Source organism: Podarcis bocagei (assembly GCF_964188305.1).
Source record: "Podarcis bocagei genome assembly, chromosome: 17".
Classification (NCBI taxonomy): Eukaryota; Metazoa; Chordata; class Lepidosauria; order Squamata; family Lacertidae; genus Podarcis; species Podarcis bocagei.
The window spans coordinates 38,031,292-38,056,159 of NC_138143.1; the positions used below are offsets into that span (position 1 = coordinate 38,031,292).

At 47.0% G+C, this 24,868-nt stretch overlaps 1 protein-coding gene across 1 annotated transcript in view; it reads right to left on the reverse strand.

Annotated features, from left to right (window-relative positions):
- LOC308576966 (cysteine-rich protein 3-like) overlaps positions 1-7,552 on the reverse strand; it is a 38,463-nt gene extending 30,911 nt beyond the window's left edge. The window contains exons 1-2 of the mRNA XM_081177093.1: positions 7,529-7,552; positions 2,059-2,224 (exon numbers count right to left, since the gene is read on the reverse strand). Of these exons, the coding sequence (XP_081033219.1) occupies positions 2,059-2,224; positions 7,529-7,537 (175 nt within the window). The 5' untranslated portion in view covers positions 7,538-7,552. The remainder of the gene's footprint in view (positions 1-2,058; positions 2,225-7,528) is intronic.
- Positions 7,553-24,868: the final 17,316 nt, after the last annotated feature.

The following is a 24,868-nucleotide window of genomic DNA, read 5'->3' on the forward strand; positions in this document are numbered from 1 at the left end:
GCTTCCCCTGCGCTACCACATTGTTGCTGTCTGGAGGGGTTACAGCATAACCAAAGCAGGGCAAAAACTAAACCGGAACAGTTATGCTCTAAAAAGTCGTGGGGTTTCAGGAGGAGTTGTAGGATATGCACAGCTTGGAAATGAAGCGTTGTGACCACTCCACAACTTTTGCAGGCCCAAAGAGAATTGAAAGTAGGATTGTGTGTGACCACTCTGACAGCATCTTGAGCACAGATGATCATCAATGTGCAAATAAAATGGATTTCTGTAGGTACCCTGCAAGTGACCCACAGATTTGCTTTTCTGCTTGCTCCATACCCTCTTCACATCCTATTCTGTAGGTCCCTGTTGAAGCAACTACAGAATTTTGCAGAATAAGAAAATGTGACTCAGCCAATTTTGCTATTTTAGCTATTGGAGGCTTCTTGACTTTGCCTGGACGGAATTACAGAAGGAGCCCACATTACAAGACCAGTTCTTTATCTTGCTTATGACTTCATATGCAACTTTCTTCTGATATATTTCACGAGAAAGGTAATATAACCTTCTGAAATGGGTGTATTATGCAACTATTCTTTTTTTTTTCTTGGCATGGTTGGAATAGTTCTGCATAGCACCCAAATTGGCTTCAGCACAGGAACTGCCATTTTTACAGAAACGAATAGTTCTCAGTGCCTTTGTGGGGTGGAGTTGAAGGAAGACTGATGTTGGCACAACAGAAGCCATACAGAGCACTTCAAATTTAGGATCAGATGCACACTCTTTACAGAAAAACAAAAGTGGAACGATTAGGCAGTTCGGCTGAAAAAGTCCAGAGCTCAAACAATGAGGCAGCCATATAGGGTTTGTTCTTCTGTTCAGACCCCCTCCCCCACACTTATTTTGTACGCTGTGTTAAACTTCAAAGACCAGAAAGAGAATTAGCAAAGAGGTTGTGGCCACATAGCAGACAGAGAGCCCAGAAGCAAAAGGACAAGGTTTTCCTAACGTGAAAGAAGACCTCCCAAATTTCTCCATATCCAACTCTTTCATGACAGAGAATTTGCACCGGAGTTATTAAAGGAGTATTGAAAGCTGCCTTATACTAAGTCAGACCATTAATCCATCTAACTCAGTATTGCCTACACCAGTGTTTTCCAGACTTGGGTCTCTAGCTGTTTTTGGACTATAATTCCCATCATCCCTAGGGATGATGGGTGTTGTAGTCCAAAAAACAGCTGGAGACCTAAGTTTGGGAAACATTGGTCTACACTAACTGGCAGTGGCTCTCCAGAATGTCAAGCAATCCTCCCTGGAGATTCTGGGGGTTGAACATGAAACATTCTGCATGTAAAACAGATGTGCTGCCACTGAGCTGTAGACCCTTTGTAGAAACTCCTCTTTTTTCCCTTTTTTTTCTTTTTCTTTTCTTTTTTTGATGGGGTAACCTCCTAGACCATAAAGAAGGCTGATCGCCGAAGAATTGATGCTTTTGAAATATGGTGCTGGAGGAGACTCTTGAGAGTCCCATGGGCTGCAAGAAGATCAAACCTCTCCATTCTGAAGGAAATCAGCCCTGAGTGCTCACTGGAAGGACAGATCGTGAAGCTGAGGCTCCAAGACTTTGGCCACCTCATGAGAAGAGAAGACTCCCTGGAAAAGACCCTGATGTTGGGAAAGATGGAGGGCACAAGGAGAAGGTGACGACAGAGGACGAGATGGTTGGACAGTGTTCTCGAAGCTACCAGCATGAGTTTGACCAAACTGCGGGGGGCAGTGGAAGACAGGAGTGCCTGGCGTGCTCTGGTCCAGGGGGTCACGAAGAGTCGGACACGACTAAACATCTAAACAACAACAACCTCCTAGAGCAGGAGATCTGGAGGCAAGTTAATATGAAACCTAATCTCAACACATACCCATACAAAGACACTCCCCCCCCAGTCATCAGTTTTTTAACCATGAGCATTTCAGACTTACCATCCTCACCAGAGCCTCAAAGTACTGCCCTTAATTTCTAGCCTTATGAACTCACAAGAGAGCGGCAGTTTAAATACAGTGAGGAGAGAGAAATAAACTTACCAAAGTAGACTGGTTTTCCACACACGGGGCAATATGAAATCATCGTTCGTCTTCCTTCAGGCCCCTCTCGACGCTCCTCAGCCCCGTCTGAATCAACAGGAGTCTGTTCGCTTGGACTGACAGGAAAACCATGGCTGGGCCAGGGTGGTGAGCAATGTGCTCTGCACTTTCAGTCAGGATGTTGTGGTTATAAGTAAATGAGCGAGCACATTGCTGTGTTAGTGACAGGGCTGAGGAGAGGGAACCAAACAAATAACTTCTCATTGAAACAAAGGTATTGGCCTTTCGAGTCTGATTTTGCAACAGTAATCCATGCTTTAAGTCACATCACGTTTAGATTACTGTGATGCGCTCTTCATGGGGCTACCCTTGAAGAACATTCAGAAGATTCAATTAGTGCACATAAACTAGATTCTGGCTTAGTGGAGTGTGTAACCTGAAGCGTATGTAACCTGAAGCGTATGTGTCAGGGGTTTAGGAGCAGAGGCAAGGGCAAGGGAGGAAACAGAGAGCGAAGGGGAGGAGGCAGAAGAAAAGATGAGTGATGACGACGACCCGAGATCTCCGAGTCTTTCCAGTGAATCAGAGGATTCACAGAAAGGAGCACCAGTGGCCAGGGCAAGGGGGGAGTCTAGGGGGGCACCCCAGGAAGATAGAGCCAGAGGGGACTCAGAGGAGAGCAGTTGGAAATCGGGACCAGCGTCACCGCCAGGGAGCAGGGAAGAGGAAGGGAGCCAGGGGGCAAGCGCTGGCAGCTCACCACAGGAGGGAGGGCATGAGTCAGGAGTGGCCACACCTCCATCGGGGAGCGAAGAAACGGTTAAGCGGAAAGTGGAAGGTTGGGCGCGCGCGCCAAGTTCAAATGCAGAGGAAGGCGGCGCAGTAAGCAGCCCGGAAAGGGAGCCAGGTCCTAAAGCCCGGCGCAAGGAGGCAGGAGGGTCCGGGTCAGCGTCAGAAGAATCCCGGAAGGAAGAAACCCCGGGGGGCAGAGGGACCCAGAGGAGAACAGTCAGGCGGAAAAGGTGGAGCAGGGCTAGGATATTAAGTTGGTGCACAAGGGGCGGAGACTCAGACGGAGCTTCGCCGATCTAGCTACTAGACGTAGAGTTGCACGCAGCAGCTTGAGAATGGAAACTGTAACTCAATAAAGACTTTTACTTAATGATCGCTGGCTAGCGTGATCCTCTGTGAGCTAGGATCTTCGAGCAGCTCTGACAGTATGTAACCCGAGGTACCACTGTATTACAATATTCAAAGATCTGTACTTCCCTTGGAAGAGGCATTGACTGTTAAACCGTTCTGCAAATTGTAGTTCTCTACGGGGAATATGGTCGTCTAATGACGCTTAGCACCATGCAGTTCCCAGCGTTCTTTTGGGGGTGCCATGGCTGTTTAAAGTGGTATGATAGTGCTTTAAATGTCTAGCACAGAAGGGGCTTAACTCAGGGGTGGCTAACCTGTGGCCCTTTAGATGCTGTTGAACTTCAACTCTAAACAACCTTGACTCTGCTGGCTGGGGCTGATCAAAGCTGGAGCCCAGCATTTGGACAGCCATAGGTTTTCCTACCCCTGTTCATAAATTCCTTCCCATTTTTAAAAAAATTCAAAAAACATTTATTCAAAAGTTACAATACAGTACATGTTCAATCAATATAACCCTTCCACAGACACCTCAGTGATGATGGTGGCATTAAAATATACTGTTCTTCTTCAATAAAAGAGAAAAAGGAGGACCAGATCGTGTCAAAGGTATCATTTTTTGGAAATTCCTTTGATTAGTCGCCAGTAGTATGTGAGGCGTTCTGGTGCTATTAACCCCAAGCCTCTATTGGTGTTTTAGAAGTTTCCTTTCATTGTTGGGCAATAATTAGCCTAGCTGCTGTGATCAGGAATGAAATTAATTCTTTAGATTTAAGGGTAGAATGTGGGATCAAATCTAATGATAATAAGGCAAGTGATAAATTAGGAGGGATAGATTGTTTAGTGATTTTGGAGGTCAGGTTAAAAACTTTCCCCCAAAAGGCTTGGACCATGGTACACTCCCATCAAACATGAAAACAGGAAACTCGTTCTCCACAGCCTTCCCAACATAATGGTGAGCTTAAAGGATTTATATCTGCAAGGGGGTTCAATGCCGCCGAAAGATATTTTTAAGGGAAATTTCCTGGAGGTGAGCCGAAATTGTTTTTAAAGATGGATTTTGCCATATTGATTCCCATGCTTTTTCACTTACTGAAATTCCTGTATCTGTTTCGCATCCCAGAGAGGAGGGTTTCATAACACAACAGAATCAACGCCCAGCTGGTTAACAATAGTATAATCCTCCCCGCTGTGTAACAGGACTTTACAGATAACCAGCTTTGTTTACGTGTGTGCTCCGCTTGATAGATGGTGGAGTGTATTCACCCTACGTTGGAAGACTGGGCTGAGCAAAGGGTAAAACTGACAAATGGGGAGTTGGTGGGAGGCAGCAGGAGGCCGAGGCAATAGTGAAACTGAGTCCATCAGTGTCTATTTGCGATTTGCATATGCTGCAGTGAAAGGAATGTAGCAGCTGGTGACAAAGCTAATGAGCCATAGTTATATAATGAAAATTAGTTTGCTCTCGCAGAGAGTATAGCTGAAGTCAGGCTAAACCTGCAACGTCTTAAAGGTGTGTGTGTTTCCTCCAATACATGGCAATGCAGCTATTCCCCCCTGGTATCAAGGCTGCCTGGAGGGCCAAATGAGAAGAGGCATCAGAGTGATCTCTACCGGATCACCTTCTTTTCTTTTGAATAGCTGTCATAGGTGCAAGCAGATGGGATTAGGACTATGGCATTGAGGGAGAGGGGAATAATGTTTTCCTTCTGGACTGTGTAAATTTCCTATGTGCAAGCATGCATGCGTACACATGCTTGCCACATTTGGGAAAATGGACAGCGCCTGTATGTCTTCCTTAACAGGAAAAATGGCAGCTTGTGAGGAGAATGAGATTATAGCTTGAAACACAGCAAAGCCATTCCCCCCCCCCCCGCTGTGTTTCAAGTTGCATTTTTACAATTGTTGTGCACACCAGAGAGGGGCTTGCATACCCCCCAACATTTTTCTGGTGAATTCAGAGGTGTCCTATTCAATACTGCTACTAATGCTACTACTGCTGCTGCTGCTACTACTAATATTATTTATACCCCACAAATCTGACTGGGTTGCCCCAGCCACCATTAAACATGAAAAAACTTCCCTATACAGGGCTGCTTTCCGGTGTCTTCTAAAGGTTGTATAGTTACTTATCTCCTTAGCTTGGGGGTCACATAACTCCACACCCTCCATTTCTCCTTTGAAAATAGGGACGTCCTAAGGGAAAGTGGGTGGGATGCGGGTGGCCCTGTGGGTTAAACCACAGAACCTAGGACTTGCCGATCAGAAGGTTGGCGGTTCGAATCCCTAGCTCCTGCCAACCTAGGAGTTTGAAAGCACGTCAAAGTGCAAGTAGATAAATAGGTACCGCTCCGGCGGGAAGGTAAATGGCGTTTCCATGCGCTGTTCTGGTTCGCCAGAAGCGGCTTAGTCATGCTGGCCACATGACCCGGAAGCTGTACGCCAGCTCCCTCGGCCAATAAGTAGTGCTCTGGTGAACCAGAGCAGTGCACGGAAACGGCGTTTAGCTTCCTGCCGGAGTGGTACCTATTTATCTACTTGCTCTTTGACGTGCTTTCGAACTGCTAGGTTGGCAGGAGCAGGGACCGAGCAACGGGAGCTCACCCCGTCGCAGGGATTTGAACCGCCGACCTTCTGATTGGCATGTCCTAGGCTCTGTGGTTAACCCACAGCGCCACCCACGTCCCTGGTCCTGTGCATAGTGCTGCATAACAATGAATATGGTAATGAAAACATTAATATTAATACAAAATGCATTCTGTTAGGGGAAATGGCTTGCAAAAAATGTGTACACCACTCCAACTGCATGCAGAATGTGTTTATTAGGTGGAATTGACTCTAAAATCCAGATTAATTTTTATGAGGGTTTTTAGAAATTGCTGCAAAAATCTGGAAAACTGAATTTAAGATAGGGAAAATGAGAAACTGAGAGAACTGACATTGACAGATCCTTCCAGCCGTAGTTGTAGTATATATTTGTGGTATTTTACAAAGTTCTGGTGGCTTTTTTGCCAATAGATGGAACTTCATGACCCAGATCTCCTCCACCCCCAGCTCTTAAACTAACCAGGAAAATTAATTGGATAGATATTCCCCCTCCCCCTAAAAAAATGTCTTATTGATTCTTTCTCATATATTTTTCTTCCCTGTCTTAACAGCGTACACATGCATTTGCCTGCTTCTGGTCTATGTTTTGGTCTCCTTTTGGTCTATGTTTTAAAGAAATGAGTTCTTCCCTCCCTCCCCCCCCCCCGCCCAATCCATTATTTTAATAGCATGATCAAGATCCTTCCAGGTTCCAGCAGCCCTAGTCAGCATAGCCAATGGCCAGGGATGATGAGAGATGTAGTCCAGCAATATCTAGAAGGCCACGGGATCCCTAGATCTTTTAAGGTCCTCAATGGCACCCTCAGCTCATACAACATGAATCCAATGTGACACTGTTCGTTCATCAAAAGGGCCTTTCACACATTACACAAAGGCAAACTTTGATTTCCTCTCAAAGGGAAAGTTAGGCAGGGAGCTGTAGCCATCATGATACCTTGCAAACATAGCTTTGATACCTTGATACCTTGATCATGATACCTTGAAAAACATGTGTTTGTTCAGGCTTGCTATAATTTAAGACATATCTCAAGAGTACAACTGAAAAATAATAATTACCGTATTTTTTGCTCTATAAGACTCACTTTTTCCCTCCTGAAAAGTAAGGGGAAATGTGTGTGCGTCTTATGGAGCGAATGCAGGCTGCGCAGCTATCCCAGAAGCCAGAACAGCAAGAGGGATTGCTGCTTTCGCTGCGCAGCGATCCCTCTTGCTGTTCTGGCTTCTGAGATTCAGAATATTTTTTTTCTTGTTTCCCTCCTCCAAAAACTAGGTGCGTCTTATAGAGTGAAAAATGTGGTGCTTAGTGTCCCTGATACTTCTAAGGACAAGGCTCATCCTCTGCCCTTGCTTTTCTTCTGCTTCAGATATGCCAGGCTACGTGAATGGGCAGAACTGGCCCAGTCCAGCCCGTCTCTTGCTCCCCCTACCTCTACCGCACGTCCGGCTTTGAGTACAGAGACACTGACTCAGACCCTCTGAGGGCTACAGATCAAAGGGGAAGGTGACATTTGAGCAGGTAAATATTTTGCCAGAGAGAAACATTGAATATACATGGGCTGCCCCTAGCTCCTACCCTCCTGGGATGCTGGCTTGATTGATGTATGCAGCTGAGCAGAAAAGGCTAATAGCCTATTGCTTCAGAATTTACGGTTGCCTAGAAACCTTCCCTTTGTTGTTTCTCCTTCCTGGCACTGCTTAGCTCTAGGACTCTTGAGCAGCTTACCTGATACATGGCTCAGGCAAGAGCCTGCCAGCCTCTTAAGTGGCCCTCTTTATTTTCACAGCCCACCATTTCTGTAGCTCTGGTCTCCGAGCTGGCGCATGGTTACCGTGGGAAGAGAATGCTAAGTAGATCCTTCCTCCTCCAAGCAGCAAACAGCACCAACGTATCTAGAGCTGACCACAATTTGCCCTCCGAAATATGTTTCCTCAGTTTGGGGTGGCTAATATTCTCTTGGATACATGCAGAATATTTTCTATTCCACGAGTCGGGCCCAAGACTGAGCATGAGAGGGATGCCGTTCCCAGGAATCTCCCTCTGGAGACAGGGATGGAGGAGAAATTGGGTTTGCTTTGCATTTTAATGCATTTTACCCCATTTGCACTTCCTGGAACAGTACATCAACCGAAATGCAACTCTGAAATGCGTACCTCTCTGAATTTTGCCATGCTGTTCTCCAGTAATAAGAAAAAGCACATCAATGCATAGGTTAGGGGCATCAAAATGCATATATTAGGGGAAACAGCTTGCAAAAAAATGTGTATAGAAAGAAACGTGCACCCAAAATCCGATGGATTTTCATGAGGTTCTTTTTCCTCAAAAATTTGCAAAGTGCTACAAAAATGAGGCAAACTGAAGGTAAGACTGGAAAGACAACACACTAGGTGTTATGTACTGAGTTGAATAGGATCCAGAAGGCAGCAGTCTGATTGGTCCGAGAACAATAGGGTCCACAATGCAGCAGTCTGATTGGTCCACAGGAGCCACCCAATCCAGCTCCAGGTGGAAGAGAATCTGCAACCAGATTGGCCTACAGGTGAATCCCGGTATTAGCCAATCACGTGGGGCCCACTGCATAAATAATGTATATAAAGCAGACATTCTGGAGGAACTTCCATTCCTCCTCACCACTATGAGCTGAATAAAGAGCATGAAATCCACTCTTGACTCTGAGTATATTTCACTAGGAGAAAGCGAAATTGACAGATTCATCCATTCCCTGGGGTAGGTGATTTTCATCAGTTCCTTCTTCCCCCTGCAGCCCACTGTGTCTCATGAAAAGTTCCTCTGGAGGGCTTGGGACATGCCAAGCGATGTAGGACGTGGCATGTGGAACTGAAGGAGTATTGGCAAAAAGTGCCTCTGTTTCTGCCAGAGGAAGTCTCCCCTTTGATTAGAGTCCCTTCCATGAACAGAAAGAGCCCTTCCGTTTGTTGAAGGGCACATCGAGATCTAATTGTATTTGAGAGTTGACAAGCAGTGGTACTTAGTTCTGACTGAATCAGATTGTTGACATGCAATGGTGTTTGGAGTCAGACAATACTTCTCAAAGCCACCAAGACTGGATATCCATCAAAACACTGGATATCACATCTTGGCATCACAATTTTGCATTCAAAATACAAATTCCAGTTAGGAATTTTCAGAATCAAAACCAGAGTGGTGTAGTTTCAATTTTTGAATACTTTTGAATATTTGTTTCATCTTAAATATATCTGATGTTGCCGATACAGTGCATCAACATAGAGAGAGAGAAATGCCATGCAGATTCTACTGGGCTTGGACTTCTAACTCTAGCTTGCTCATTTAACAGTGTCCCCAGTAAAGGCATGACACACTCCCATCTTTGCCCATGTCCTTGACTAATACATAATAAAAATATACCTCTGCACATGTCCAGACTGCCTTTCCATTACTATAGAGCAGCCACAGCCTGCCCAGCCCACAGATTCACATACTTAGAATCAAATGTAAACTAAAGCAGTCCATATTAATTTTAGATGAGAGGTTTTCTGCTGTATGTTACGCTTGCTTCCTTTTCTACAATAACTCACTACATTATTCAATTGGGCTCAATGCTGAGGCCTCCCAGGAGACAGCAAAATCTTTATTGACTTTGGGAGGCTTGCCAGTTACTTCAAAGGCAGGGTGTGGATCTTTATTTTGCTATATTCTCAAGGGTCCTCTGGTTTTGCATGCTAACCATACAGAGACAATGTCTGTATATCCATCTTCCCTGGATCCACACCGTGCAAACTGTCTTGCTCCTTTCCTTGCCCGGGTGAATTTCTAATTCACTCCAAAGCTGGGGGTGGGGGACTCCCCGGTCCTGAATGGGGCAACTGCGCCCCTAAAAGACCAGGTGCGCAACCTGGGGGTCTTTTTGGACTCACACCTGTCCATGGATGCACTGGTCAACTCTGTGTCCAGGCTGGCTGGTGTGCTGGCTGAGACCCAGCCTTCCTGCCCACTGTCTCGCCAGAGTGGTACATTCTCTGATTATCTTTTGCTTGGACTACTGCAATGTGCTCTACAATGTGCTCTAGCTCTGAAGGTGACTCAGAAGCAATTAATCCAGAATGCAGTAGCTAGATGCAGTGGCGTAGCGTGGGTTGTCAGCACCCGGGGCAAGGCAAGTAATTTCTGCCCCCTAACCCGTGGATTTGCGCCCCCTAACCCGTGGATTTGTGCCCCCTAACCTGTGGATTTGTGCCCCCTAACCCTAACCCCCAGATGTTGCGCCCGGTGCGCCCGGCCCCCCCTGCACCCCCCACGCTACGCCACTGGCTAGATGGGTGACTGGGAGCAGCCACCGGGACCATATAACACCAGTCCTGAAAGACCTACACTGGCTCCCAGTACGTTTCCGAGCACAATTCAAAGTGTTGGTGCCGACCTTTAAAGCCCCAAATGGACTCAGCCCTGTATACCTAAAGGAGTGTCTCCATCTGCATCATTCAGGCCAAAAAATGAGGTCCAGCTCCTAGGGCCTTCTGGTGGTTCCCTCGCTGCGAGAAGCCAAGTTACAGGGAACCAGGCAGAGGGCCTTCTTGGTAGTGGCACCCACCCTGTGGAACGCCCTCCCACCAGATGTCAAAGAGATAAACAATCATATGACTTTTCACAGCCACCTGAAGGCAGCCCTATTTTGGGAAAATTTTAATGTTTGATGTTTGAGTGTGTTCCTTTATATTCTGTTGGAAGCTACCCAGATTGGCTGGTACAAGATTATTATTATTATTATTATTATTATTATTATTATTATTATTAAAAATAATAGAATAGTTCCCACACCCAATATGAGCACTGTGTCACGCACACATGAAAGAAAATACTACATTAAGCTTTGCAAGTCATTGCTTCAGAATGTGATTAGGACAGTGGGGTCTCCTGGCTGTCAAATGGAATCAGCCATGACTAGGAATGGAGCAGAAATTCAATTCAGAATGCATTTAAGACTGAATCAATCCAAACTGCAGTTTTCAAAACAACACCGCTATTCTCTGAACACAGCTATTCTCTGAAATTTGCACTGTATCCAAATTTTGTGATGCACCAGCCAATGTTTACCAAAAATGCATATGTTAGGGGAAATTGCTTGCAAAAAATGTGTACATTAGTCAAAACTGCATATAAAAATGTGTTTATCAGGATAAATTCACACTAAGATGCTGATGAATTTTCATGAGGATTTTTTTTTCTTCAAGATTGCAGATTACTGTGAAATGTGGAGGGCTAAATTTAAGACTGGAAAAGTAAGAAACCGAGAGAACTGAAATTGTCAGATCCTTCAGTTTCTAGTCACAAGAGGTACAAATAGTGTCTTCACATTTAGAGGCAATGCCTAAGAATGAGACTTGAGGATGTACAAAACCTTCGTTAACATTTCTGCAGAAATTGGCCCTTCACTATAAATAAATAGCATCACAAGGTTGGGACATTTATCTGCCAAAAGGGGTGTGATTTTTATAGTACATCCTACTCTTAAAATGTTTCATACCCAGACTGACAAGTGTCCATCTCATATGGTTCTGAACAGGATTTTTGATCAGGATTCTTTTTAACCTTCCCTGTTTAAAACAATAATGGACTTCATTACACTGCTTTCTTCCTGTCTTCCTTCAGAGCCATAATTGTGCAAAAACTTTATTTATTTATTTATTTATTTATTTATTTAGGACACTCATCTCTATTAGAAATCATGGATTGTCACTGTATCTACAGTGTATCTTGGATCAATCAGTTGACTTTGGGCTGCCACTATCGTTTACTCCACTTAATTTTTTTTTAATTTTGCTTTGTAACCATCTCAACTGAGGCTTTTGCCTGGCCATGTTAGAGACAGAATACTGGTCTATATAAACCTGCCATGACAATTCTCATGATCACCCTGGAATCTTCTCTCTGCCTGTTCCATATTATAATTGTGTGGCTGTATTAATAATAACAATAATAAAAATTCTACCCATCTGGCTGGGTTTCCCCAGCCACTCTGGGCGGCTTACAGCTTATATCGAAACATAATCAAACACCAAACATTAAAAGCTTCCCAAAACAAGGTTGCCTCTTTGGTCTGTGCCAACCTCATCAGGACTAATGTTCTGCCAAGGTAATACACAAAAATGTCCCAATGTGACTGTGGTACATGATGGTGCTAATGCTCAGTTGTTGCTGTCCAGCAATGGACTTTGGAGAACCCAGGAGACTTGATCTTCAGGTTTACCTTCCATTATTCTGGATACTTGTTAGAAAATGTTCAGGACTATTGAAGGTGAAGAATCAGACCAAAGCAGTGTGACTTGACATTAAATCTCAGGTGAGAGGCATCTGTGGAGAACTCTGCCAAAATGGCATTGTTGGGACTCAAGCAATGTACACATTAGTGGCTTGAAGTGTGGAGAGATCTCCCCCACCCGTTGCATTTCATAAAATCATAAAATTGTAGAGTTGGAAGCAGAGGCACCATCTTCTGAAGAACATTGAGGGGACCTGACGCGACATCCTGAAGTCGTACATATAAACTATTTTGGACCTTAAGCTGCCTCTGTGCGGTGGCTGGAACTGGGAGCAACTTCCACTACTTGGGTATCTCACCTCAGATCCCCAATGATTTACACCAGTTTAATTTAGGATTATACTTATCCTAGGATGTATGGAAGTGAGAGCTGGACCATAAAGAAGGCTGATCATCGAAGAATTGATGCTTTTGAATTATGGTCTGGAGGAGACTCTTGAGAGTCCCATGGACTGCAAGAAGATCAAACCTATCCATTCTGAGGGAAATCAGCCCTGAGTGCTCACTGGAAGGACAGATCCTGAAGCTGAGGCTCCAAGACTTAGGCCACCTCATGAGAAGAGAAGACTCCCTGGAAAAGACCCTGATATTGGGAAAGATGGAGGGCAAAAGGAGAAGGGGACGACAGAGGATGAGATGGTGGGACAGTGTTCTCGAAGCTACCAGCATGAGTTTGACCAAACTGCGGGAGGCAGTGGAAGACAGGAGTGCCTGGCATGCTCTGGTCCATGGGGTCATGAAGAGTCGGACACGACTAAACAACAACAACAAATACTTGCTCTGTAACCATTTGCTGCCATTTTATGACACCCATAATTGGTTACCTGAGGCAGCTTCCTCGCTCTGCCGGGTGACAGGGCCGGCCCTTGCCAGAGAACAGATGTCACTAATGAAGATTCATGGCTGGGATTCCACCACCCCCGCTTCCTGAATGTTTGTACGTCTGCAATGTTGTACCTTGCTACATTGCCCTGAAGGCTCAGGAAGAAATCTTGCTTCTCTAGCATGCATTAAGCAAACAGCAGCGAGCGTTTGCAAGCAGAGAGGGAGGGGACTGAAGTGTGCCTTTTGTTTATTTTAAGGATGTATAGTTTGCAGCTAATGCCACCATAAATAGAAGTAACAGCACAACACAATTTGCCAGGTTCCGTGAAAACAGTTCCCTCGCAGCATGTAGTCAGCAAAATATGCTTGTTAGCAAAGAGAAGGTTGGCTGTGTCAAACCTGTGTACCTTTAGGGAGGTTCTTTGCCTTTTCTGTTTCTTAGGGGCTGAGTAACCATAGGCTCTGTCTCCTACGTTAGCAGGAAAAGGGGGGTGTTGAATTTTGTGAAGGATGACCTATAAATGAACTCTTTTCTCAAACCATTTAAATTAAGTAACAAGCATTAAAGTACATACCTCGCTTTCCATGATTTATTGAGTTACTCTGAATGTACACTGGCAAGCATTTTCTATATACTGTAATAGGTTGCTTAAAACTCATTGTGTTAATTTTCACAGGTAGAACCATCTAGGGCATTGTTTCTCAAACCTGGGTCTCTGGTCCTGCAAGCTAGGGATGATGGGAGTTGTAGTCCAGCCACAGCTGGAGACCCAAGTTTGAGAAACACTGGCCTAAGGGGCTGTTCACTTACCATGTTTCTGTGGCATCAGGGCAGGGGTGGTACTATACCCTCAATTACCTAGGAAGGAACATAGGAAGTTTCCTGAACCCAAGTCAGACCATTGGTCCATTGGGGATGTCTACACCGCTGGTCTTCAACAAGTGGGTCGGGATCTAGGAGTGGACTGTGACATGATCCAAGGTGGGTCACAGCAGGAACACTGCCACCATGCAAATACTGTATTTTTCGCCCTATAGGACACACTTTTCCCCCTCCAAAAATGAAGGGGAATGTGTGTGCGCCCTATGGGGTGAATGCAGGCTTTCGCTGAAGCCTGGAGAGTGAGAGGGGTCGGTGCGCACCAACCCCTCTCGCTCTCCAGGCTTCAGGAAGCTATCCGCAAGCCTTAGGAGCCCGCGGGAGTTCCCGCGGGGCTCCCTAGGCTTGCAGACAGCAGCCTGCACCCCGAAGTATAAGGGGAGGGAAACATAAGGGTCAGACTGAGTCCAAACCAAAGGCCAGGCGGAACAGCTCTTTTTTGCAGGCCCTGCGGAAAGATGTCAAGTCCCGCAGGGCCCTAGTGTCTTGTGACAGAGAGTTCCACCAAGTTGGGGCCAGTACTGAAAAGGCCCTGGCCCAAGTTGAGACCAATCTAACCACTTTGTGACCTGGGACCTCCAAAATGTTGTCATTTGTGGCCCTTAAGGTCCTCCGTGGGGTATACCAGGAGAGGCGGCCCCGTAGGTACGTGGGTCCTAGGCCTGAAGATTTGCCCCCAGGCCTGAAGTTCCCCATCCCTGCTCTTTAAAACAAGGCTCCTGCCGACTATGTTATTTTGCCCTTGCTTTTTCTTATTCACTTTTTCTGTGTTCATGATGCTGTTAACATAACAAGCTGCGAAACAGTGCCTTTAAAAGTTAATACTTGAGGCCGGCCCTACTCTTGGACAGAATGGTGCAGCTTGAAATGTTCTAATTTGAAATGCCACACCCTAGCAAGGTCAAACAAACTGCAGTCAGACTGATCAGCTCTTTTGGAGGGAGGGAGCGCATGGAGGGGTGAGATTTAAGCCATCCCCGGCTCCCTCTTCTGCCAAGCAGCTGATGGGCTTGATTTGCAGTTTATTGGACCTGGCCATCCAACTATTATTTAATTGAGTTGAAAGCACCAAGCATAGCAATTGCTTGTCCCTGTTAATTTACTTTACAATCCCAATTATAATTTTCATTGCCAGATAAATCAAAGATGGTTTATCCTGTATCTAAAATTATTTCAGTTCTTATAATGCTCTGGTTTGGAGGACGGCAGTGGGCGTGTAATGAGTTGTTCTCCAGGAACGTGAACTTTACATGGTAGTGGAAAGCAGTGCAATTTCAAGCAGGCTAATCAGCATGGTGAAAGAGAGAATTTAGATACAAAGCAAACATTTATATGATTTGAAGCCTTTATACAAAGCTTAATAATTATCCTATAGGGTGCCTTGGTCTTCATGCTTATGCACTATAGATAAGATGTCTTTGGCAGGGACGTGGGTGGCGCTGTGGGTTAAACCACAGAGCCTAGGACTTGCCGATCAGAAGGTCGGTGGTTCGAATCCCCGTGACAGGGTGAGCTCCCGTTCCTCGGTCCCAGCTCCTGCCAACCTAGCAGTTCGAAAGCACGTCAAAGTGCAATTAGATAAATAGGTACCGCTCTGACGGGAAGGTAAACGGCATTTCCATGCGCTGCTCTGGTTCGCCAGAAGCGGCTTAGTCATGCTGGCCACATGACCCGGAAGCTGTACGCCGGCTCCCTCGGCCATTAAAGCGAGATGAGCACCACAACCCCAGAGTCGGCCACGACTGGACCTAATGGTCAGGGAGGCCTTTACCTTTACCTATGGTGCCTTGGTCTTCATGCTTATGTGCTATAGACAAGATGCCTTTGTCCCCAATTCAAAGATTTCTTTGGGGGGGGGGTTAGGTCCAGACTTAGTGGTGTTTAGAACAGACCCATTGAAATCAATGGGGCTTAAGTTGACTAGATTAAGTCCTATTGGTTTTAACAGGTCTGTTCTAAGCACCGCTACATCTGGATCCAACTCTTGGAGGAGGGACACAAGAAGTAGGGGGATATTTTGAACAGCTCAGAAGCTGGCATAAGAGGAAGGCTTGTAGCTCAGCCGCAGGACATCTGTTCTGCATGCAGAAGGTTCCAGGTTCATAACCATGTAGGAGCAAACCATGTAGGCTGGAAGCATCTCCATGAAGGGCTGGGAACTGAAATACTGGAGACTTGCTGTCAGTCTATGTAAACAGTTCCAGTGGTCCGACTCAGCGCAAGTCGGCTTCCTATGTAAATATCTCCCAGGAACCCCTCCTTCATTCCCCCCTGTTGAGATGAAAACTGTTTTTAAAAAGTGGAGAGAGAAACCTCCACCTCACTTCAACATGCTGTTAGTGAGAACCCGGCAAGGCGTGAGATATGTGGTTAATCGGCTGTTGCGTTTCACATGCACCCAGCCTTACGGTTGCATTCAGACATATCTGAGGAGCTGAGGAGCTGAAGGACCCTTTAACGGTCCTCCTCCAGCCTCAACAGTTGTTTTTTGTTTGTTTTTTTTTTGTTAAAGCAATCGCCCAGGACGATATCTACCTTTACCTCCCCACCCCTATTTTATGTTGTTATCTCAATGTATATTATGCTATGGCCACACGGCTAATGCAATAAATAAAGATGATGATGAGACAGCACTTTGTTCTGTCTGAACCCCAGAACAAGAATAGGGATAATACGCTGAACTACAGTGGTACCTCGGGTTACTTACGCTTCAGGTTACAGACTCCGCTAACCCAGAAATAGTGCTTCAGGTTAAGAACTTTGCTTCAGGATGAGAACAGAAATCACGTGGTGGTAGCGGGAGGCCCCATTAGCTAAAGTGGTGCTTCAGGTTAAGAACAGTTTCAGGTTAAGAACGGACCTCCTGAACGAATTAAGTACTTAACCCGAGGTACCACGGTACAACTCCCACCCAGTGATGTAGTGTGGGAGGGCCAGGAGGGCCGGGAGGACTGTGGCCCAAGGCACAAATTTCTAAAGAGGCCCAACCAGGTGCCCCCACGACAGGCTCACTCACTGAGGCAAGAGGCATGGGGAGGCAATCTGTGGCCAGTCTTGGCTTTGGGGCTGGGGCAGCAGCGTCTCCTCTTTCTCCTCATGGCCTGCGGAGGGATGCCCACATGCACCTTGCCCCTGGGCTGGCCAAGAGGGAGGGGAAGGGGGAAGGGCGCCACAGCTACCGCCCTCTGAGGAGAGAAGAAGGAAGAGGAAGTGGGAAAGCACTCCTAGAGCCACATGTGTTGCCCAAAGCGCACCTTGCTGCAAGTAGGGGGGGCGGGGTGACTCAAGGGTGCTCCTGGCTTTGTGTTTATCTGTCTTATCTCTGCTCCCAGGTTGGGGCTAGTTTGCAAGTTGAGATTCCCTTGATTAGATGCTGGTCAGTGAAGACACTGACCACCGTGCGGTCCACCAAGGAGGACACAACACTTGCCCTGCCCCAGGCACCAGCAACCCATGCTATGCCCTTGCTCCCATCATCTCTCCTCACTGGCCACGCCAGCCGAGGCTAATGGGAATTAGAGTGAGTCCAGCAACGTGGGGGGGGGGGAGCACGACTTCTGCATCCCCTTCCCTGCCATAGTCATTATCTTCCCAGAGCAATTTGCCCTACTCAAAGGTATATTATGAGTATATTCCGGCTGAAGTGAGCCCTGAATGAAATGAGCCCTTATCGCTGTGACCTGAATGACTTTCTCACAAAGCTTCACAAGGCATCTCCTACAGCTGACCCTGTGACTCTCTGACTTCACTCTGCAGACACGAAACGCTTTGCATGTGCAGGATTGAGCAGCCCAGAGGGGTAGAAATGCAGCCCGGCTTCATTCTCAACTACTGCAGGTGAGGCAACCCTGTCAGGTTGAGTTGGAACACGTAGCAAATACGCTTAAAACAAACGGGCGCCCCACACTCATGAATAAAATGTGCCTTATCCATGCAAATAGTCATTTCAGTATTTATTCACATGGCTGAGCCTAACATTGACATTCACAGCTGTTGAGAATTTTGGAATCTGAATTAACAGGAGCATGGATTGAATGTGAAATGGACTGATTCAGTGTCCAGTGATTCCTTTACTGCAGTGGGGACAAAACCTGCCCTCCAGGGCCGGCTTACCCATAGGTGCTAGGGGTGTGGGGCACCCAGGTGCCGGCGTGATGGCCTGGGATTCGGACTCAGAGGCTGAACCTGAGGAATCCCAGCCTGCACAGGAGTCCCCGCCTCCAGAACCAGCTGAGCTGGGGCTGGGGCCTGAGCCTGAAGGGTCCTCACCTGTGCTGGATCCTCAGGTGCAGGCACCAGCTGAGGCTGCTCTGGCTCCTGACGTGATCGAGGACCCATTGCCTGCAGGTGCTCCTCTCCCAGCCTCATCAGGGGAAGAGGAGGTTGCCACTGGGTCCGGTAACCCTCCAGCCTCTCCTGAGCTGCAGGGGCTCAGGGCAGAGAGGCAGAGGGAACTAAGTTCCCGCAGGAGGAGTGCTCGCCTCCAGGCCAGGAGAGGTGAGTCACATGTGGACCGGGGCCGCCCTATGCCTCGGGGCAGATAAAAGCCGCCCAGCCCCAGGCCCAGGTTGTGGGAGCAACATTGTTGGTAGCCTGTTCCTGCCTGCACCCTGTCCTGCTCTTCTGCCAGAGTTCCTGACCTCACTTGATTCCCTGCCTTGGACCCAGCTACAGCTTTGACGGACTGCCTCCCTACTGCACCCTCGACCTCGGACTGGACTCAGACCACACCGCACGGTAACCCCCCAGGGAGTAGCATACGACAGCTGCTGCCAAGCGGCGCAGAACCTGTCGGAGTGCCTCAGGCTTTTCCTGGGATTGGCGGGACATCAAGAGGGCCACCCAGCACATGCATGGTGCTCACACGAGGTGCGCAGCTTCCCTGCCAAGCCTCTGCAGGGATTGCTCTCCTCCTTCCACCCACAGCGGCATGGAGATAGTTGTGTGCCCCCCCAAAAAAAAGCTCAACAACTTTGGCCTGTCCCCCCATTGGGGGCACCGGGCAGTTTTTTGCACCCCGGTGCCACATATGCTACCCTTCCACCTCATTTGGATCCCTTTAGATAAGTGGGGGGGGGGTCAGTCACTCAATCAATCAGTAGCTCTGACTGTGAGGCAAGGCTAGAGGCAGCCAGGGGTGGACTTGGGCAATATAGTGCCCTGTGCAAAGACAAAATTTGGCTCCCCCGCCCCCACCATCAATGGTGGTGCAAGCCCGTAAGGAGCAGATTTGCTACTTTAAGACTGAGAAAGAGCGAGTTCAGCTGAGGAAGACAAGAGCCAAGCCATCTCTCTCCCCCCTAACCATCCTATCCTACTCTCTCCTTTTTCCCAGCCTGGATTTTCCTCCCAGGCAAACAAACAAACAAAACCGAGAGGTATCACGGGTGGCGCTGTGGATTAAACCACAGAGCCTAGGACTTGCCGATCAGAAGGTCGGTGGTTCGAATCCCTGTGACGGGGTGAGCTCCCGTTGCTTGGTCCCTGCTCCTGCCAACCTAGCAGTTCAAAAGCACGTCAAAGTGCAAGTAGATAAATAGGTACCACTCCGGCGGGAAGGTAAACGGCATTTCCGTGCGCTGCTCTGGTTCGCCAGAAGCGGCTTAGTCATGCTGGCCACATGACCCGGAAGCTGTACGCCGGCTCCCTCGCCCAATACAGCGAGATGAGCGCTGCAACCCCAGAGTTGGTCACGACTGGACCTAATGGTCAGGGGTCCCTTTACCTTTACCCTTATCTCTCAGGATTCCCTGCCCACTACCCTACCAGATGGGGGCTGGAAGCCCTGATGCCTCTCAAGGTGAGACTGAACCCTCTCCAATCAGCCCAGAAGTCGTTTTGCGGGGGGGGGGGCTCACCCTCTCTCCCTCCCTCCTTGCAATCTGCTGTTCAAAGGTTCCAAAGAAAGGGGACATTCCGAGGGAGGGTCCGGTCAGTGCGCTGTGCAGGAGAGCCCAGGGGCAAGCAGGAGGGCCGGCTGCTCACTGCTCCCCTCTCCTCCCCTCAGCTGCGCTCCCTTTGGCTTGGCACCCTGTGTGGCTGCACTGGTCACAGTGTCCTGGATCTGCTGCTGAGGCGGCACCTGAACACAACCAGGTGGAACCCAGTGCCGCCTTGGTTCTACTGAACTGATGGCGGTGAGAGCAAACCAGCAACACCCTCCGTTAGCAGAATCCACATTAGGAATATAGGAAACTGCCTTAGGACTATTTGTCCTTGCCTGTTCTGACCAGGGTCTCAGACAGGGGCCTTTCACAATGCCTTCTTCTTGGCCTTTGTAACCAGAGAAGCCTGAGGTTAAACCCTGGGACTTTTTGTGTGCAAGGCATGTACCCTGCTGCTGGTCTATTGCTACCAAGCTAGGGCCCCTGATTCAATACCCCGGCACCTTGCAGATCCCTCGCTCCCAAGATATTAATGGCGAGGGTTTTTAGCTAGTACAAAACCATGCTGTGCTCTGCACAGATAACTGTGCCACAGATGCAGCAAAATAGGTGGAAAGTAACAGAGGGCTATTTGCACATCGTAATGTGTTGTGGCATACTCTCCCCACACCCCATTAGCTGTGGCATTGTTCTGTGCTGGTAATAAATCCCCTAGTAATTGGTGTCATATTTTTTCGTACGGGTATTTCTTCTTACGTTCATTAAATATGGATGTGCTGCCTCTGAGCCAGCCCAGTTTCGTTTGTGTCAACAGCACAAACTCCATCCAGTCTTTAAAAACCAATCAGGATCTTTTGGAACACGACAGCATCCTAGGCTTGCTGGTGGACAACTGGGCGGCTCAATAGTTGTTCCTTTCAAATCACAGGTAGCTCACTGGATAAAATGTCAGACAAAGTTGCAAATTCATTGCCACTGCCCCAGCCTTTTGCTTCGCAAATATTAAATGCCAATATTGATTTTGCATATGTGCAAAAGCCCACAAGGAATCATAGAATTATAGATTTGGATCTTGTAGATCACCTTGTTCAATCCCCTACTCGTTGGTGAGGCATTTTTTGCTAGCTAAGTATTGTCTTGCTGGTCAGATCAATTTCCATCTAGTTCATTTTCTGTTCTCTGCTCAGTAGATACCTCTGATGAGCAAAATAGTGGTGATTATTACTCCACTTCTTCTCCATGGTTCTCCCTCTCCACATTTTATCCTTACAACAACCCTGTGAGGTAGGGTTTTTTTTTAAAGGAGGGGGTATCTTAAAAAGTAGAGACATCGCCTTGCCAACAAAGGTCCGTATAGTCAAAGCTATGGTTTTCCCAGTAGTGATGTATGGAAGTGAGAGCTGGACCATAAAGAAGGCTGATTGCCGAAGAATGGATGCTTTTGGATTCTGGTGCTGGAGGAGACTCTTGAGAGTCCCACGGACTGCAAGAAGATCAAACCTATCCATTCTGAAGGAAATCAGCCCTGAGTGCTCACTGGAAGGACAGATCCTGAAGCTGAGGCTCCAATACTTTGGCCACCTCATGAGAATAGAAGACTCCCTGGGAAAGACCCTGAAGTTGGGAAAGATGGAGGGCACAAGGAGAAGGGGACGTCAAAGAACGAGATGGCTGGACAGTGTTCTCGAAGCTACCAGCATGAGTTTGACCAAACTGCGGGAGGCAGTGAAAGACAGGAGTGCCTGGCGTGCTCTGGTCCATGGAGTCACAAACAGTTGGACACGACTAAACGACTAAACAACAATAGTATTGTCTAGTGATTGCATGAAGAGTCACTATTACTGGTTGCTTTTTTATTTAAAAAAAATAGATTTGGACACCCCCCCATCCCCAAACTCTAGAAATTAGTAAACAGTAGGATTTTGATTATTTGGAATATTGAAGGGAAGATTGCAGGCCAGTCGGAAAATACAGGCTAAACTTCCTTTCCAAGCCAGGGCCTCACCTGGGATAGCAGCATTTACATGACAAAAGGCGTTGAGAGGAATTCTTGGGCCTGGGCAGACAGAGATTGCCATGGTGATGGGGTGTGTGAGGTATTGGGAATAGAGAGTCTTTAGAGCAAGGTATGCTGGGAAGAAAAGAGAAAACAGGGAGGGATCCATCTTGGGCAGACTGGCTGCAGTCTAGCTGGGAGAGATGCCTTTGACTCCAGGGCTGCACTGCTACGGGGAACAAGCCCCTCTTGAAAGGACCGTGCTGTAAGATCTGGACCCCCTCCATGCAGACTGAAGGTGTAAATAGGTGAATAAACCACCTTTCTCAAAGCTACAACAGTCTCCACCACATCTTCAAAAGAGCCCAAACCCTGGGTGCGTGCCTGGAACCCCCTGGAATCTTCCTATCACTCGGCAGAGAGTGCCCAACGTCTGTAACACCATCCCCAAATGTACGTGACGGCAGGCTGCTTTCATTTTGGACCACAGAATTCTAATGTCACTGCCTCCCCTCACCCCGCTCTCTGTGCCAGCAAGCACTGAAGGCTTCTGTCTGTGGTCATTTTTCACACAGAGAAGCACAATACACTGAATTCAGGGAGTCTGCTCCCGACGGGTCTATCCCATTCCGTTCCTCTCTCAAAATATAACCTGTGTTTGCTAACAGTTTAGCCAGTCAGTCCATTTCTTAAACAAGGAACAGAATGGAAACCATTGTGATGAAGGCTAGCAGGCGCACAAAGGAGTTCTGCTCAAATGTCTTGGGCTTGTCAGAAATCCACTGGAAGCGTTGCTGTTTTTTTGTTCTTCTGCTTCTGGAGAAGTAGTTGGGGGGGGGGGGAGAGACACACCAGCAGCTCACTATCGTGAATTGAGAAAATATACTTGATACCATATTGTATTAAGAAACCAAATCACTTTCTGCTGAAATGAAACTTAAGTGCTTAGAAACTTCAACCAGCTCAAAGAGCTGCAGCCAGATTGTTGGCTGGTGCTGGTTATAGGGCTAATGTGTCTCTTTTGCTACAACAGCTCCAGTGGCTCCCAACCTCTTTTGTGCGATGGGCTTTAATAGGTAGTGGAGGATATATTAATTGCAATTTATCTCTTCAGGCACCCAAATGGGTGGGCTGAACATACAAAGAGATCAGCTTACTGCTTCGTTTAAAATGCGGGGCTGAGTTTAGATTCACAGCCTAACTCCTGTGCTTCCAATCAGACAACAGACTGAGAAGTAAGTTTAAAATATAATTTACTTACTCCTAGTCTTGCATCAGTTCTCAGCAGCAACAGCAGTAAAATAAATGCAGGCAAAATTTCAAAGGATGGCTATGTTTCATGCATGCATGCATACATACATAATTTTATTTTTATTGTATCTTTCCATGATTAAAGCCATGCTTATAACATGCAGAAAAATGCATAATTGCAAACAGAACTAAAGTAGTCATCAACAATAAAGAAAACATCAGAAAGTAAACGACAAAATGAAACAATTTCCACCCAAAACATGATAAGATCTAAAATAAAGATACAAAAATAATAACATCAAAAAAGCGACAAACCTCCCTAAGATGTCTCCCAACTCAAGAGTTTGGTTCACATATGGTTCCAAAAAGTTTGAATCTGCTAGGTTCGAATGCAAACTGAGTTGAATTTTTCCTCCATGCCTAGCTGGACTGCCCTTCAAACAGAGGACACTGTAAAGTAGGACACATGGCCACCCTGCTCTCAAGCACTCTGTTTCCCTCCTAATAGCAACATTAAAAGAAGCAGCAGCAAAGTCAAGATAAGGACAACAGCAGCATTAAGAGCAGAGTGACTGCAAGACTTAGGAGGATTCACTATAGTACAATACAGTGATGAGGTCACACCAGGGGACTCACACATTCATTTGAACTTTGTGAACAGGAGGAGAAGCTCTAGACCTGCTTTGCAGGTTCTCTGAGGCTTCAGGGCCCATTTCCCAGTGCAGGCGCATGATCACGCTGGATGGTCTGCATTTGTTCTGACTCGAGCTGCAACACAACTGATCTTAGCAAAGCTTTGCTGAATCAGGCCTGTGGACGCGAGTCTGGGAAGCCAGCTGGGAGAGCTTGGCTGGAAGACCATCTGTGACAGCAGAAAGCAGTGCGGGGAGATGCGCAAGATAATATATTTGCATCTGGAGGGAAGCTAAGTGGCAGGCCCAGTCATCGTGGCTCAGGACTGAGATGAAAAAAGATAAGAGCAGGAATGAATGATGGTGGCAAGCCGTCATGAACCTGCAGGGCAAGATGATTAAAGCAAATTGGGCAATGGCAATGCAGATAAATGAGGACTCCATAAAAGGTTAGAGAATGCTTCTCCTTAGGGGTTCGTCTCCTCTGACTCAGATGAAATGGGAAGATCAAGGAGCATGAATTGCTAGGTGGAAAACAAGGATACTTCCAGAAGGGTTGACTTCAGCAATTCAGTAAATGAATGGGGGCGGGGAGGAGAGGGAGAACTGAATATTTTTATTTGGTATGATAAATAGCTAAGTGCATGGCATGTTTCGTCATTTGTCCATTGAGCTGCATAGACAAAGATGAATTGGATTGGATGACCTCATATACTGGAGCAAGAGAGACGGAATGGAAATCAGTAATCCCATGTGTAACGTCATGCACTTAGGGATTAAGCAAGTAGTAATTTTATTTGGAGATCCGTCAGTAGAAAACCCCCTGAAAAGGACACGGATCACAGACTTTTGTTGATCACAAGGTGACTAAGGATGGACACTGCAAAGAATTAAAATGTCATTTATGGGTTATTAGGCAAGGAGCTGGAAAACACTGAGTATCCACGTGTAAAGCTTTATATGCAAAGGCTCTGTCACTACAGACATTCACACTCTTGGTGCGGAGGCCAGGGAATAAGGCTACTTGATACACTGCTGTTTCAAGCTTCTGTTTTCAACTTGGGGGCTGCACTGCCTTCAAAAGGGAGGAGGAGGAAACATGTCAATGGTGGATGGAGCCAGAGGCAAACGTGGACAGAGGATAGGGTGTCTACAGTTGGATACATTGAAGCTGTGCAAAGTCTGCTGTTTCTACACAAACATCTCTCCCAGGCAGGAGAAATAACTTGAGGATGCCATGGAGATGGTGAGGGATGTAATGCCAGATGGAGGTAGAGTTGGTAAGGGATAGAGTTGGT